At 40.9% G+C, this 16,216-nt stretch overlaps 1 protein-coding gene across 1 annotated transcript in view; it reads left to right on the top strand.

The window, feature by feature from the left end:
* The window catches only part of wizb (WIZ zinc finger b), a 43,524-nt gene that overhangs the window by 14,977 nt on the left and 12,331 nt on the right, over window positions 1-16,216 (top strand). The window contains exons 9-14 of the mRNA XM_028454665.1: window positions 5,663-5,743; window positions 7,623-8,165; window positions 8,703-9,128; window positions 9,203-9,694; window positions 11,563-12,111; window positions 12,649-12,860. Coding sequence (XP_028310466.1) covers window positions 5,663-5,743; window positions 7,623-8,165; window positions 8,703-9,128; window positions 9,203-9,694; window positions 11,563-12,111; window positions 12,649-12,860 — 2,303 coding nt within the window. The remainder of the gene's footprint in view (window positions 1-5,662; window positions 5,744-7,622; window positions 8,166-8,702; window positions 9,129-9,202; window positions 9,695-11,562; window positions 12,112-12,648; window positions 12,861-16,216) is intronic.

Consider the following 16,216-nt stretch of genomic DNA (forward strand, 5'->3'; position numbering starts at 1 on the left):
TGATGTGTTTGCAGATGCGGGTCACGCTTGTAGCACCTTTTAACAACATGGGGAATTGTACGTTTAAACAAAATTGCCTGTCAAACAAAGATTTTTCTTAATTTTTTTTGTAGATGTTGTTGTTGTTTCATAGATTTATGGCTGTTTTTGTAGTGGTCTTGTGTGTTTTCAAAAGTGATTTTGATTATTTTAGTCTGGGGTTGTTTTGTGTGTATTTTACTGTCATTTTGTGTGTTTAGTTTGGGGGTCGCCAGTTGTACGTCTGCACTAGACACTGGAAAAAATGGATCCTAATCCTATGTAATTGATGTGGCATTTTTTTCCCCTCAATTGTGTTTACTGTGAAGGTGGTCTTAAATGTCATTTCAAATGGCATTAAAAAGTGTGGAATTTGATTTGACTGAAGCTGTAGGAACCGTGAGATCTCTCAAACATCTATGTTCTCAATCAGGATCTGTTCATTACTGTCCTGGGTTCTTCAGGTGTGGGTGAGCTGCAGACTCCTGACCTGAGGGCCGGCCTCTCCTGGGTCGGTGACGGTGTAGCGGTTGTTTGGTCCGTGCACTCTTCACTGCATTCGACATAGACTACTTTGCTCCGTTTGTGTCTGGGTATATAACTTCAGAATGTTTAATATGTTGATGTTGTTTTTGTGCAATCAAGACTTAAAAAGAATATTTATTTTAGTAAATGGAGCATGTTGAGTAACTTCTGTGGAGACTTTTTGGTTTTGTCTCTTTGGTTCTAGAGAAGATGGTTTTAATACCTGTATTTTCCATCTACAGAGAAGAGGCACGCCACAAATGCTTTAAAATTAGTTGACTTTTTTTTTTTTACTAAACTTCAGTATTCAACATATCATTTATAATTTAATAATGACATTGGATATCGGTTCGATATCAGGAGAAAAAAAAGTATCAAATTATATCGGCCTGCCTGTAAAATCTACAATAAAAGCATAATATATTTTTATTGGATTTATAAAGGTTAATATTTCAGGGTTTTATCATTGATTTGTCATTTATTATTTTATGCAAATGTATATTTTTAATTTTGAAGCCACACCACAGACTTTGTGACCTATAGAGTTGACGCATATGAATTACTCAGGCCGATATACAACGCTTGACAGTATCAATGTTCCGAGCGGGGCTTCCTTCTTGAAATACCGTAGTTGGCTAGGTCATGTGACCTGGAGAACGCTTTAACTTTACGGCAGTCACGTGACCACAGGCTCTGATATACTTATGGAGTTAAGGCTTTTGCTACTATTTTTCACTAATTGGTGCTTTTTGGTCACACCATTACTTTATCGCTCCACTGACGCAATGACTAAGGAACAGTGTGTGTGTGTGTGTGCGTGTGTCCGTGTGTCAGCATTGACAGAGGAGAGAGAGAGGTCTGATCACTTCTTTTCCGGCCGTACAATTTAAATGATCAACTTACGGAGTTACTAAAGGATGAGTTCACTCAGAATGTAGGCTTATTCAATAAGTTAACCGCTTTAATTTTGCCCTGATAAATTGAGGAAGTGTAGTACAGCCCTCCACTGCAGCTGTCTGCACTGTAGCGGGAGGGAGCAGGGAGGAGCTGCAGGCTCAGCTCTACATACAGTGAAGGACAGGAGAGTTGTCGCTTAAAAAGTTCAAATTATTCAACTTTGAGCGACGAGGTCAAGTGTGACCTCGTCGCTCAAATCACACGTCACGTCACTTGAGGAGGGATGACTTGAGGTCACATCATCTACATTGATTTGAATGTAATCGAATCACGTCAGCCGCTTCGGTCACTCCATTCGCGTTTGGTGTGAACGCACCTTCAGGCATTTCTCGCAAGCGACAGATTCCGACAGTTACAGGTCTAGCGCCCCTAGTGGCCAAAAGTTACACGGTGTTGCTTTAAGTTAAAATAGTGGTTAAATTATTTTGCACTTATGTATATGTTTGTTTTATCATATGACTGCAGTCATTTTTAATCAAAAATTGTAGAAATAACTCTCAATTTTTTTTAAAACCACATAATTTGTCGCAAAATGACGGATCTTTTTAAATGAGATTATGCAGGGACTGATCTTTCATTCATTGCCTCCAAAAACAATTACTCCTAAAACCAAAAAACATACTCAAAACACCGAAAACAATATTCACTCAGACTCAAAAAACACACAGAACAACAACAAAAATGCACAAAAATAACACAAATGACAACAAAAACTCACAAAATGAGAAAAAGACTCCAGAAACACAAAAAGGCTCCAAAAATACATGACAAAAAATGCACAAAATGACTTGAATCATTGTGTAAATTACTAAATAGTAACTCATTTGTTGCTATATCAGTCCCTTTAAATTCAATGGAAAGCCACAATATTTGCAGCTGCTTGCAATTTTTTCCGTGCTTTTATCACACGACTGCGGTCGTTTTTAATGGAAAATTGTAGAAAGAACTCTCAATTTTTCAAAAATCCTGTCATTTCTTACAAACAATACCACATAATTTGTCACAAAATGAAGGAGTTTTTTAGTGAGATTATAGGGACTGCAGATTTGTCATTCATTGCTTGGATATCGTCGGTGCCTTTCATACTGTATATATATATAATTTATACGTGGATGTGCGTAATGAAGATAAAATGAGTTTGACGGCCCTGCTCTGCAATAAGAAACTGTCTCAGTACCAAAGCAGAACATTCAAACTAAAGCTGAACGTTTCTCCCCTGCATTGTCTGTCTTTGGGGTTTGCATGTATTAAGTTACATTTCTAAAATGATCCCAGAAAGGAAAGAAAGGATCACTTTTCTGGTTGTTGTTGTGACAGAGCAGAGTAACAACCCCCATTAGTGTTTTCATACTAGAAGATGGACTGGGACGCACCCCGGGTGTTCATAAATCAGGGATTATTTATGTGTAGCGAAAATGTGTTGCCTCAGTCGCAGATCAGACTTGTCAAACTTGCTTTTTCACAATTCATCTTCCTGTAGGAGTGATAGAAAAATGTTTGCCTTTGGGTCGTTATCTTTGAGTTTTGAAGCTGGCTTTTAGAAGAGACGCCAGGAGAGGGAAAAAAAAGAGCAATTGCAAATGTTTGTGGGAATTTTGCGTGGTGTGTTTAAGGAGATCAGCCTCTGTTTGAGTTTTTAAAAATATGTTTCATACAAAGAGCATGCAGACTTTAAGACGGAGTGGAGCAGAAATGGACAACTGGCGTCCCAATAGGGGGCCACATGCCACCCCCGAAGTAAATGCACAAAATTACACAAAATACAGTTAAATACTCAGAAGGACAACAAACATCTACAAAGTGAATCAGAATGGTAATTAAATTTTTCAGTTCCAATTACGTCTTCAATTACAATTACAGTGACCAAATATTTTTCCATATTTTTTTATCATCAGTAAGTCAGTTACACTTATTTTCTCAATTACTAAAGTTCAATTCCAATTAATCACAATTACTGAGTCTGAAAATAATGATCACATAAAAGTTAATCTTCCTCTTGTGTTAGCTTTATGTTAGCATCTTTTATGATAATGGGTCCCAAATCAGCTGTAAAATACACTAAAAACAAACATCTATCATCTAATTTATTTCCTATCTATTGGTTGCCTTATTTAGCTTCCTAATCAATTAAAATATTAATATTCATGGTGTGGGAGTCTGAGCCTTTTTTGTGTCAGTGTTAGGGCTGAACGATTAATTGCATTTGCGATATTATCGCGATATAAAACGCAATTTTCTAATCGCAAAGGCTGCAAATTTTTTAAATTTTTTTTTTAATTTCTTGTCCTGTCTTGTTAAGTTCAGAGTGTTTAAGAAGTGCAGTCCACATGTTTACACGTTTAATGAAACATGAAGTTAGTTAGATATGTTGAAGAGGTAAAGCCACAGATTTGTTTGCTTTATTGTTGTAATCTGTGCTTTAAAATTTACATTTTGTATTTATTTAAAGTTTATATAAATTTGAAATTGTTTATCGTGAAACAGATTGATTTATTGCTTGTGTTCATTGAAAAATACATGACAAGAGACCCTTGAAAAAACAATTCATCGCATATTAAATCGCTATCGCAATATTGAGGAAAAAAAATCGCAATTAGATTATTTTCCGAAATCTTTCAGCCCTAGTCAGTATGACCCTAGATTTCAATTTTTTTTAAATAGTAAAATGTGGGAAAGCTTGATATGAACACATTCTTACTTACACATGTGCAGAACTGTACATAGAACTGTAACATGCTTCCCTAGTTTTGCATTAAATTATAATTGTCATTAATTACAGTTACAAAGTTAATCATCTGAACTCAATTACAATTTAATTACGAGTACGACAGCAATAGATTTTTAAAATGGCAATTATTATTACATCACAATTGTAATTAATTACAATTATAATTGACCCCAACCCTGCCATCAGTCCTCATAATGTGGGCCCCTGAGGAGGGTCAGTCAGGGCCAGTTGTGTCGGTATTCCTGAGGGAGAGTGTGTTTGTGTCTCATGTGGGAATTATTCCTTCTTTCGCTCGATTGGTCACGCCTTAGCCCGTGTCGGTGCATGTGGGGCCAAAATGGCTGCCTCCTGCTCCCCGCAGACCCAAACAATAGCTGAGAGCCCCTCCGCCGTCCGTTACCGGGGGGTCCGTTTACTGCGGCGACGGACCGGTGAGTAGCGCGCGCGCGCTCGCTCGCGCCGCCACAATCCGCCCTGTGCTCCGCGCGGCTCGCGCACTCTTGCACGTGCACGCCTCGAGCGGCACGTCCCTAGTTGTTCCAATGTAAGAGTTTTAAGAGGAAAATCTCCTGATCATTAATGAGGTGCAAAGATAAGATTCATGCGCAGACAGGTGGAGCGGGGCACGCGCGTGTGGCTGACGACGCGCACAAAGCGGGTGATTGCGTTGTTTTCAGTGAGCCGGACTCCTCAGTGTGACACTTTTATTGTCCCTGAGTTAGAGCTGGGTCCTTTTAAATCACACACGGTTGCCCAATCCTCGCCATTTTCCCGTGATTTTGATGTTTGATGGAGGACACGCTGTGCTCTCCGTGCACAATGAGCCAGCAGGCTGCTGTGGAAACATGGTAACTTTGTGCCACGCACGCACGCACGCACACACACACACACACACACACACACACACACACACTCTGTCACTTTGGAGGTAGATTTTTCTCCCTCATTTCCAGCCAAGTTATCTAGGCTATACTTAGTCGGGTGGTGATGGGCTGGGGCTGGGGCTGGGGGTGTCTGTCTTTAATGAACGGTGTGATGAGGCTGGTGTCTCCTCTACAGTCAGCAGACGAGCGCAGAGCCGCCCACCAGACAAAAAGCATTGTCTGACTCCTTTGATTTGGCCGTTTGTCGCAGAAAATGGCACTTTTGTCCCAGGATTGCATGACTGCAGGGGAGCCGAGTCCCGTCCGCCCAGCGGTGCGATGCTGATAGATCTCTGCTTTTCCTTGATAGGGGGTAGGGGGGAGATTAATCTGATGGATTGGAAGCATTTTTTCCTCCAATAGATGCTGCTTTCACAAAAGACTCAGAAATTTTGGAGCAATGTGTCGCTGCGTCTTGAGTTTGCGTCCGAATCCTTTGAATCAGTGCTGAGATCCATCATCAAGTTAGTTATCAACTGAATTTTGGTGCCTGTTTGGGTTGCGTTTCCAGGTGATGATGATGATGAGGATGAGGATGAGGACGACGATGAGGATCCACAGCGTCTGAGTCCCGGGAAAGCTGAGGGTGCAGGTGAGTGAGAGGGCTGGAGTTCTAGAGCTGACGGAGAGGAAGGGATGTACCACAGGGACGGCCTTATCTGCTGTGTCAGCAGGAGGATTGTCAAACTGACCCCAGGTCAACACTCAGGCTTGGAGAGGTGGGTGTGTGTGCGTGTGTGTGCAGTGGGGTCATTCCTCAGGGGAATTCCCGCTGCTGAGCGAGGGAATGTGGGGCTTTAGGAGCAGATGTAACACAGCAGACTGAGAGGATGGAGACAGGGAGGGTAAGTGAGGTGAGTGAGTCCTCAGGGAGAACCTGGACCTCCTGCTGTTACTCTGTGTGTGAGGTGTTGCATGAAGAAAGAGGATTACTACGACGACGACGTTACAGGGCCATATTAAAATAAAAAGGAATCTGAGCACTACGAGAATAAAATCGAAATTTTATTCAAATAAAGTCAGAATATTTTGAGGATAGAGTTGTATCTTTAAAAATAAAAATAAAAAAAACATAATAGTATAGCTCTCAGAGGTAAAAGTACTTTTGTTACTATAATTGAGTTGCTTTTCTGGGCACTTTTTTGAGTGTATTTCTAAATCAGTAATTTTACTTGTACTCTGGTATGTTTTAAAATAAGTAAAGTAATTCATTACATTTTTACACGCAACCGTTTCTGAGTGAATTAATATTTTTTGTTTTAAAATGGTCAACAGACATTGTGAAACTACAAAAATTGAAATGACTAGACAACAATCAATTGCATCACATCATAGCCGACCAATCAGATTAAATGTAATGAATGGCACCAAAACACCATTGAATGGAGGTTATTTTTTCAGTTTTAGAGTTTATAAATGTAACTATGTTTAGAGCCTGATTCATTGGTGTTTATTTATTTAGAAAATAATTGTACATTTTGACAAACCATGTTTTTTATATCGATGCCTTTGTGGAAAATAAATTAAGTTCCAGTTGTGCAAGATTTGGTCTCTTCCTTTTTAAGTTTCACCATGTGTGAAACCTAAGTATAATCTTACTAAATGTTCCACGTTCTCCATAGTGCACTAGTGGCCGCAAGACAGACGAGATCCTTTGTTTAATTTACATTTTATTCTCATAAAATTGCTATTTTGTTCTCATAAAATTGCTATTTTATTCTTGAAATATTATGACTTCAATCTTGAGGTATTGTGACTTTAATCAAACAAAATTACGATTTTATTAAGTTACATTGTAGGCATACAAATGTACAAAGCATTACTAGGTGGATGAAATATGTTGAATAAAACATAATGTAGCTAAAATGTCTCTGATAGCTTTTTCTTGTACGACAGAGGGCTCTGTTTTACCTCAGTTATAATCTGATAACATGGCTTGCATATCATAAGATATGGGTTTTAGATTATTTAAAGTTGTTCAAGGGATATTATTGCATTCATAACTTACATATTTTGCGTCACAGTCATCGTGAGTTTCCTTGAACACTCAGATGAGCGGGTCCCTTTATATGTTGTTGCTGCAAGGAATTGTGGGTCAGCATTATCTGTTCTCCTTTGGTAAAGGATGCATCAGTGTTTCCTAGGCTAAAGGAGGTTATAAAGGAAGCATTGAGCCTCTTTTTCTCAGCTTTTAGAGAATTGGAACTCTCCTTACGTGGCCGCCACTTAAACACTTCCAGAGGTTAAGGAAAAGTGGATAGGAAAGGAGATAGGAGGGACTATTCGGACCCAGCCTGGAACTTTTTGATGGCAGGATTTTCAAACTGGTGACGACCGTTCAGTGTATGTTCAACGTTACTAAGGCGTAAACTGTCGTCATGTTTTAAATTTCCTGTTTTAATAGATGTTGTTGCTACAAACGTCCTGTCCTAATCAGTCCCTCTTTGGCTCATCTCGTCTTTTCTCTTTAGGGGTCAAAATCCTGAAGTGCAAGGTGTGCGACGCCCACTTTGAGACCAGACGAGGACTCGCCCACCACGCCCGCTCCCATTTACGCCAACTGGGAATCTCCATTGGCGAGCCCGTCCACCGTCAACGTGCCAAGGAGAGCCACGCGGGCAGAAAGCGCGGCTCACCTCCTTCAGACCCTCCCCCCATCAGGACCCCGTCTCTTTCACCAAAGGATGAGGAACTAGAAGACATGGATGTAGATGAGAAACCCATCCCTCTTTCCCTCCTGGCCAAAGCAGCCAAAGCAGCTCCGCCCTCCTCCTCCTCAGCGCTCACACCATCTCTGGGTGTTTCTCCTGATCCGGCTCACTCCGCCTCCCCTCCCTTCGTGGTGAAGAAAGCCCCCATATCCTCGTTGCTGCCGGTGTCATCCCCTCTACGCTCGCTGGAACACAAGGCTCTGGGGTTGAAAAGCTTGACCTCGAGCCTCTGCGCCCCCACCAGCATCTCGGCAGGCAAACCGCTGTGGGCGCCGCACGAGGATGACGCTCCTCTCAACCTCAGTAAGAAACTCTTCTTTTTCTCCGATATGTGATTTCATATGTTTCAGCATGTGGGTCTGCGTTTTAGATCACCTTTTGTGTCAGCTCACACACTCATCCAGCATGACACGACGGCGGACCCAGTGGTTCATTTTAACAACACACATTTTTATCATTTTTGTATTGTTTTGTAGTCCTTGCCTAGTGTATTTGTTGGCATTTTTTGGGTTAGGTGGCGGGATATAGTGGGGTTAGGGTTAGGTAGAGTTAGGGTTAGGATTAGGATTATCGTAGTGAAAGACACTTAATGACAGCCTTCATGACACCTTATTCATGCTGATGACAGGTGTCATCTAAACAGTGTAATGTCAGCCTTTATGTATAAAACTTCAAGTAAAGTGTTGACGTGAATTATTCTGTCACGCCAAAGATGGAGGTTAAAGAGCTCCAAAGATCATTGGGCTGTTTTAACTTGTCGTTTTTTGAGTTTGCTCACACTTTTATCAGGCATGGAGCAGAAATGCAATGACAAGCTGGTTGGTTTTCCCCCTTCTGCAGCACTGGAAGTTGACCCCAACAAGGATATTGTGTGCCAGCTTTGTGGGGCCTGGTTTGAGACCCGCAAAGGTCTGTCGAGCCACGCCCGAGCCCACCTTCGCCACTTTGGGGTGGAGTACTCTGAATCCAAGGGTTCCCCCATCGACCTCCTGAACCAGCTGCTGGACACGGACGACTTCAAGCACACAGCCATGCAGATGGACTTTCACCCCGATCCACACCGCTTCACCTCCACAAAGCGCTCCCTGCTGAGCCACTCTTCCTCTTCCTCCTCCTCCTTTTCATCGCTCCACTACAAGAAAACCATGACACTCAAAGCTACCTCTTCGTCCTCGGCCTCGTTCGGTCCAACAGCCAAGCGCCACAAGTCGTCCTCCATGCAGGTCTTCCGTCTCAGCAGTGGGGAGCTCATGGCTGTTCCTCACAGTAAGTGTCATGTGGAAAGAAACCAAAAGCTTCACGCCAACAAATGTTCGTGTTGTAATGTCGCTGTCTTTCAGGTGAGCCTCCAAAGGAAATCGGCTGTGAGTTCTGTGGGGAATATTTTGAGAACCGCAAAGGGCTTTCCAGTCACGCCCGCTCCCATTTGCGCCAGATGGGCATCACCGAGTGGTCCGTCAACGGTTCTCCCATCGACACCCTGAGGGAGATCATCACCAGGCGAGGTCTGCCCTGCGCTCTTCCTCTCAAACCTCTGAAAACTCCTCCCCCGTCCTCTCCGGGACCTCCTCGCTCTCCGCTCTCCACGTCATCGTCACCTTCGTCCACCTTCGCCAGCCGCCTTCCCTTCGCCTTTGCCCGGCCCTCCAGTCCTCCTCGGTCTCCGTTAAAGTCCAGTGCAGCTCAGGCCATGTCGCCCAGTGGGTCCATTCTCAAACTGAAGCCTGAGCCCATTCAGGTGGAGGTCACGAGGCCTGAGTCTGTGGATAAAGCTGCTGAATCTCTCAACTCCAGCTGGGGCAGCTCTGACAATGTGTTCCCTCTCAACTTTGGTAATGTGCCTGCTTTTTTATCTAAGGGCAGAGATCTAATGATATGTATTGATATATCCTACTGTGATTGAAATTATACTCAAGTACAAGTAAGTCATACATAGAATACTGAAGTACGAGTAAAAAGTAACTCGATTAAATAGTTGTCAAGTAAAAGTTACTAGTTACTTTCACCCCCCACATTTATTTTTGGTAATAAATCTTGCCATGGTTCCCTTGCATACAGTAAACATCTCATGTATAAACTTAAAAAGGAAGAGGATGAAATCTTGCACAACTGGAACGTAATTTATTTTCCACAAAAACATCTGTATAAAATAAAAGGTTTGTCAAAATGTACAATTCTTTTTAAAATAAAATAACACCAATGAATTCAATTTAAAATTAAAAAGATTCTCAGGCTCTAATTATATTTACATTTATGAACTCTAAAACTGAGAAAATAACTGGCATTCAATGCTGTTTTGGCGCCGTGCATTACATTTAATCTGATTGGTCGGCTATGATGTGATGCATTTGATTGTTGTCTGGTCACTTTTTGTATTTTTACATTTTTTTCACGATGTCCATTGATCATTTTAAAACAAAATAATAATTTACTCAGTAACGGTTGGGTGTAGAAAAGTAATTACTTCTTTTCAAATGTACTTAAGTACAAGTAAAATTACTGATTTAGAAATATACCTCAAAAAGTACAAATACCAATAAAAGCTACACAGTTACGTTAATGTGAGTACTTGCAATTTGTTACTTTCACCTTTACTAAAGGGTACCTGTAATAAATAGTTGATTCTAAGCAATATCAATGAATCATATTTAATACTAAAGGTTTAAATGGGTCGCTTTCTTTAAAAGTGTTTATACAACAGCCAAGGTTAATTCCACTCTCTTTCCTACCGAGGGATCACCGTCACTTCTCGTATGCAAACAGTGAAGCTGGCTGTGGCTGCTCCGATGTACAACAAGAGCTCACGTCAACACAACCTTGTGTTGTAGTAATAAATGAAACAATAATAACGAAATTGTGGCACCAAAGAAACGTATGGCTGCTCCCCATGGATTGTATTTTGATGTATATAATAATGCAAAAAAGTCTGTTAAATGTAGTTTTTTGTTTTGTTTTTTTTTATTAAAAAGCACGTTTAGTTAAGATATAACAATAAGAATGAAGTGAAAACACTTCTATCCATCAATGCAATGCACCAAACTTTTCCGAAAATATAAAAAAAACGAGTGTTTACAGTGGCGATCAAAACACACTTTCTAGCTGCAATTTCATCATTTCACATCTTTTTTTGCTGCGTTAATGATCTTAGATTTATTGATTGCCTTTATCTGATTAAAAAAAAAAACTTTTGTCTCCAGCAGCTTTAAATAAACGTGCACGTATTCTGTTTATCAGTAATACATTAAACCATTTGTATGTAAAATAATACATTTCCACTACAGGTATCCTGTATCTGCGCAAATTGAAGTTTGAAGGAAATGTAATTTTATCTGGCTCGTGCCCAGTCATAAAAGATGAATTACCCTTCAACCTTAGAGTTAAATGATGAAACAAAGTGTCATTATTTCTGCCTTGAAGAAGATTAAAGTGAAATTTTGGGAGTATAGTCCAAGAATTTCCTTGGCCAGGTTTTGTTCTGGAAACAAGTGCCAACCAATTTTGGCCTCGGAGTATTTGGGAGGATTTTCAAAATAAAAGGTGTGCAAGATGTGAATGGCAGTGATTGTAAAGTTGCAAAGACTAATTTATTTAGATTTTTCATACACAAGGAAATTCAATGTGCTTTACATGATTAGAAGGTAAAGTAATGTAAGTGATCACTGTCGATTCGCATCCCAAATGTCAACTTTTCTCTCCTCAGCTGTGAGTCATGAACCGGAGCCTACGAGGGACATTCGTTGCGAGTTCTGTGGGGAATACTTTGAGAACCGTAAAGGCCTCTCCAGCCACGCCCGCTCCCACCTCCGTCAGATGGGCATCACAGAGTGGTCGGTAAACGGCTCTCCCATCGACACCCTGAGGGAAGTCATGCACAAGAGAGGCCTGGAAGGCCCGTCGGGATCCGACCCAAGCGTGAAGAAAGAGTCGAACCACGGAGCAGGCGGCCATCGATGGGACGGCACAGAGGGATCCGCTGCTTTCAGCTACCAGTCCTCCAAATACCGCAAATCTCCACTCAGCCTCCTGCAGATGGGGTCAAGGTTCCAGAAGCAGGGTTTGGGCTCATCGTCCTCGTCACCGACTGGGAAGTTTTTCCGGATGTCTCCGTTAGGGAAGAGACCTCCGTCCGAGGAGGCCCACACGGCTGATGGAGAGCCCTCGTCACAACATCCAATTAAGTCTTTCTCAAGCTTTTCACAAGATTTCTCCCTTAAAAAGAAACCCTCTCCAGACAAACACAGACACCAGGGTGAGTGTTCCTCGCTTTCCTGGAGGAACAGGAATCTTCACAGCAGGGCTGGGCAATATGGACCACAACTCATATCTCAATATTTTTTCTCAAAATCACGATATACGATATAAATCTCAATCATTTAAATTTAAATGAAGTCTGACCAGAAAGACAATTCAGGGTTAAATTTGCTGATGAAAAATGCCACACAGGCACATTTATTAAAAAACAGTTTTGGCTTTTTTCTGGACAGCACATGCGAGTGAGTTCTGTAGTGTGGCTTATTGGGTTTTTTTCTTAAGAATTTTATATTTTGATAGCGCTTTTAGATGACTATTGTTGTAATTTGCGCTATATAAATAAAGTTGAATTGAAATTGTTTAGAGGAAGGTCTGTGTTAAGGCGCAATATATATGAATACAAAAATATACATATCGATATAGGCGATATTGAAATTTTCTTTATCACCAAAACAGAAAACACTTGAATCTCGATATATATCGCCCAGCCCTACTTCACAGATACTCCTGCCACTTCTTGTCTTGTGTTTTCCAGATCCCAGTTGTGAGTTGTGCGGCTTCTACTTCGAGAACCGTAAGGCTTTAGCCAGCCACGCCCGAGCCCACCTGAGGCAGTTCGGCGTGACCGAATGGTGCGTCAACGGCTCGCCCATCGAGACGCTCAGCGCGTGGATCCGCAGCCGTCCGCAGAAGGTGCTGGAGATGCACCGCAGCTACATGCAGGGCAGCCGATCCGCCCTAAAAAAGGTGAGGAGCTGCGGACGTTTAATGACTCGCCACCTCATGTTGAGGTTTGTCGATTTATCACTGACAGAAACCACCCAGCTGTACAATGAGTGATCAAACCCTGGCACGCTCACACCTTGTGCTTATAAACGTCCGTCATGGCGTCTGATTTGATGAGGCTCAGCCGGTGGCGAGACAGACATTTTGTGTCTTAGAAAGCTTCAGACGCGTCGTCTCGTCTCACAGCTTTGAGCCGTACTGTAGATCCTGTGGTTTTTTTTTTGTTTTTTTTCATACACTCGGGGATGGATGCCAGAACAAGGTGGCTATTGACTTGATAGTTGCCATAGTAACCAGAGTGCCTGGCAGTTTATGTTTCATCTTCAGATAAATTACGACTCGCTGTTGAAAGGAGAAAATGTAGGGTTTTTTTTTCTTCTCTCCCCCCGCCTGTCTTTCTTATTCCTCCCTGAATTAGTTTCTGCTGCATTTGCGTCACAGTCGCAGCTTTCGCCTTGAGCTGTGATGTGACACACATACAGAATAGATTACCTTTTACAATGTCCCTGTTATAAGAAAAGCTGGGCTTTTTAGACAGGTGAACCTGAATGGGCTCTGGGTGTTGGCTCCACTTATAACCAAACAGTAATGGAGGAGTGCATTCACCACAGGACTCAGCTTTCATCTGTGTATATGAGAATCATAGGTGATGCAATTTTTCGATTTTACCAATTTTTTCGAATTCTGTCTGAGGGTGTACCAAAATGTGTTTTAGTTCCACCATTTTACAGTATGTTAAGTTAATGTTTTGTTTATTCAGACAAGGTCGGGAGATAAACATTTCCTGAATTTTTCTGATTGAACGAAACCTCATCTTAACACCGTTAAAAAAGAAGACAAAGTGAATCTCGCTGGAACTATTACATGGATGTCAAGTGAAACTTCAAAGGAATCTTCAAAGGTGATCAGCCGAACGCCTCTGAGGAAGACTGGCAGTTGACAGTCAAAACATGTCGGGAGATAAGAATTTCCTGGAAAAACCTTGTCTGAATAAACGAAACCTCAACTTAACGAATTTTTTTTTTTTTTTTTCAGTTTTTGCAGCGCTCCCTTATTTTATGTAATTGATGACAAATTAAACACAACCAAATCATTATTTAAGGTAAACAATATGCTCAAATCTAGAGATTTTACCTCACAATTTTGCAAAATTTTGTCGTAAAAATGTGTGCGCAATGTTTGACATGTCTGTATTTTTATCTCTTCAAAACCATGCAATAAAACATGCGATTCTCGCAAAACGTGAACGTGAGTATATTCCGCGTCATATTGTATGCCATAATTTAATTCTCTGATTTACGTTGTTTTTTTCCATAATCACAGAAAATTTGAGGCCCGACATGGTTTTGCCTACAATGCTTTGTTAAACAAAGGTTGTACTTGTGTTAAAACAATACTTACAAGATGTTTCCATTACAGATTTTTGCAAAATAGTAATGATATTTCTAAAGTTTCGACAAAATATAATTGTACTTTGAACGTGTTTCCATTTAAGGTTGTTTTGAAGCCACGTGACTCCCGTGAAATCTCTTCCCACGAGACTTTGCTGCAGTAAGATGGATGCTACAATCTTCCTTATAACACTCTGCATTCGTTTGTTGTTTCATGTCTAATGTGGCAGTAATAATTTTAAAGTGTAATACTAAGAAATGTTTTGGTCTCCTCCTCTGTCCACACGTTCTTATCTATGAGAAGTGGTCATGTGACCAGAAAAAGTGTTTCTGTTACGCTTTTGCGATACTTTTAAATATCAAAACTTTTTAGTAGGGATGTAACGATTCACTCAACTCCCGATACGATTCGATTCACGATACTGGGTTCACGATACGATTCTCTCCCGATTTATTTTACATAATGGGACTGTAGACAAAAAATTTTTTTGAGAAAAAAACTAGAAAATACTGTACTATTTTCCTTTTATTTTTCATTGTCAAAAGAATTCCTTGATAAACTATTCAAAACAATGCAATTTAACTAAAAATAAATCTTGAATGAAATTAATAAAGGAATAATACAAATGAAAATGAAGCCTATTAATTTAAATTCTGGTTCTATAATAAACAATGCAAAACTGCATAATAGTTCTTTTTCTTTTAAAAGTGCAACTGAAAATGTATTTTGTGCCTTAACAATTGGACTTTTACGTCATATTTGTTTGGACCAGCAGGGGGCGCTGGTAACACAGTGGTCAGTTGGCATGCAGATATCTTGCAGTGAAGAAGAGAAGCTATGCTAGCAGACAGAGCTAATAGAAAAGCGTGACTTTTACAGATATTCAAGTAATATTACAGATATTCTTTCGGTGCTAAAGGGGTAATGAATCATTTATTAACATATTTAAAAGTAGAAGGCGGCCAGAAAGAAAGTATTAGCAGACTCCACCCGCCGCCTACACTTGTGGATACCCTCTGCTGGTTAAAAAAGGTACTGCGATTCAATTTTCAGAAAATCGATGTCAACCGTGATACCTATGAATCGATTTTTACGATTAATCGTTACATCCCTACTTTTTAGCGATATTTTAGGTTTTTTTTTTTTACCAGTTTTCTATTATAGTATTTGAGGTTTATTTTCCCAAACTCGCCTGTTTTCCAGAGTTTTAGCCTCTGAAAAGTCACTATCTGAGCAACTCTACACAAACGGGCTGATTTGCGACCTACTTGTGCATATTCATGAGTGGGCGTGTCTATAGACGGGACACTGACTTCCTCCTCCCCACACGGTGACGTAGGGCCAGAGGACGGCCCACCCTCCTCCCACCCACTCCGTAGCCGAGCTCATGCTGCTTTATAAACAAGAGACAGACCGTGGGGGCGGGGCGTTCACCGGTACATACATAGACTGTAGAAAATACATACATAGCACTGCACGAAGGACGCTGAAATGCTAGCCTTTGTGGGCGTGTCTGTTTACATGTCAGTCACGAAAGAGAGCATCCTGGAGGCTCGGCTTCTCCAGCTCAGTGCCTCATTGAATTTGTCATCAAAGTGGGAACGCGTCATCAAATTGGAGCGAGGCAGTAAGAAAGGAGCAAATCACCCTCTAACTAACGATTGAGGGAATCAATGAAAAAAACACTTTGGGCATGTGTATGAAACCCATATAGCACTTTATGATGTTTAAAGCACAGAAAAGTTGATTTAGCTTAACATGGACCCTTTAAGCTATTTAGATTTAGCGCATTTCCAAGGGAAATAGAAATGCAGCTAAAGACATACAAAGAATAGATCTGTACCTGTTACCAAGACTCTAATCCTCCATTAGGGCACATTTAACATGCAGCTTTTAAATTCTAAAGATAAGATTGTTGAATGAGG

The sequence above is a fragment of the Gouania willdenowi genome, chromosome 8 (assembly GCF_900634775.1).
Source record: "Gouania willdenowi chromosome 8, fGouWil2.1, whole genome shotgun sequence".
Taxonomy (NCBI): Eukaryota; Metazoa; Chordata; class Actinopteri; order Blenniiformes; family Gobiesocidae; genus Gouania; species Gouania willdenowi.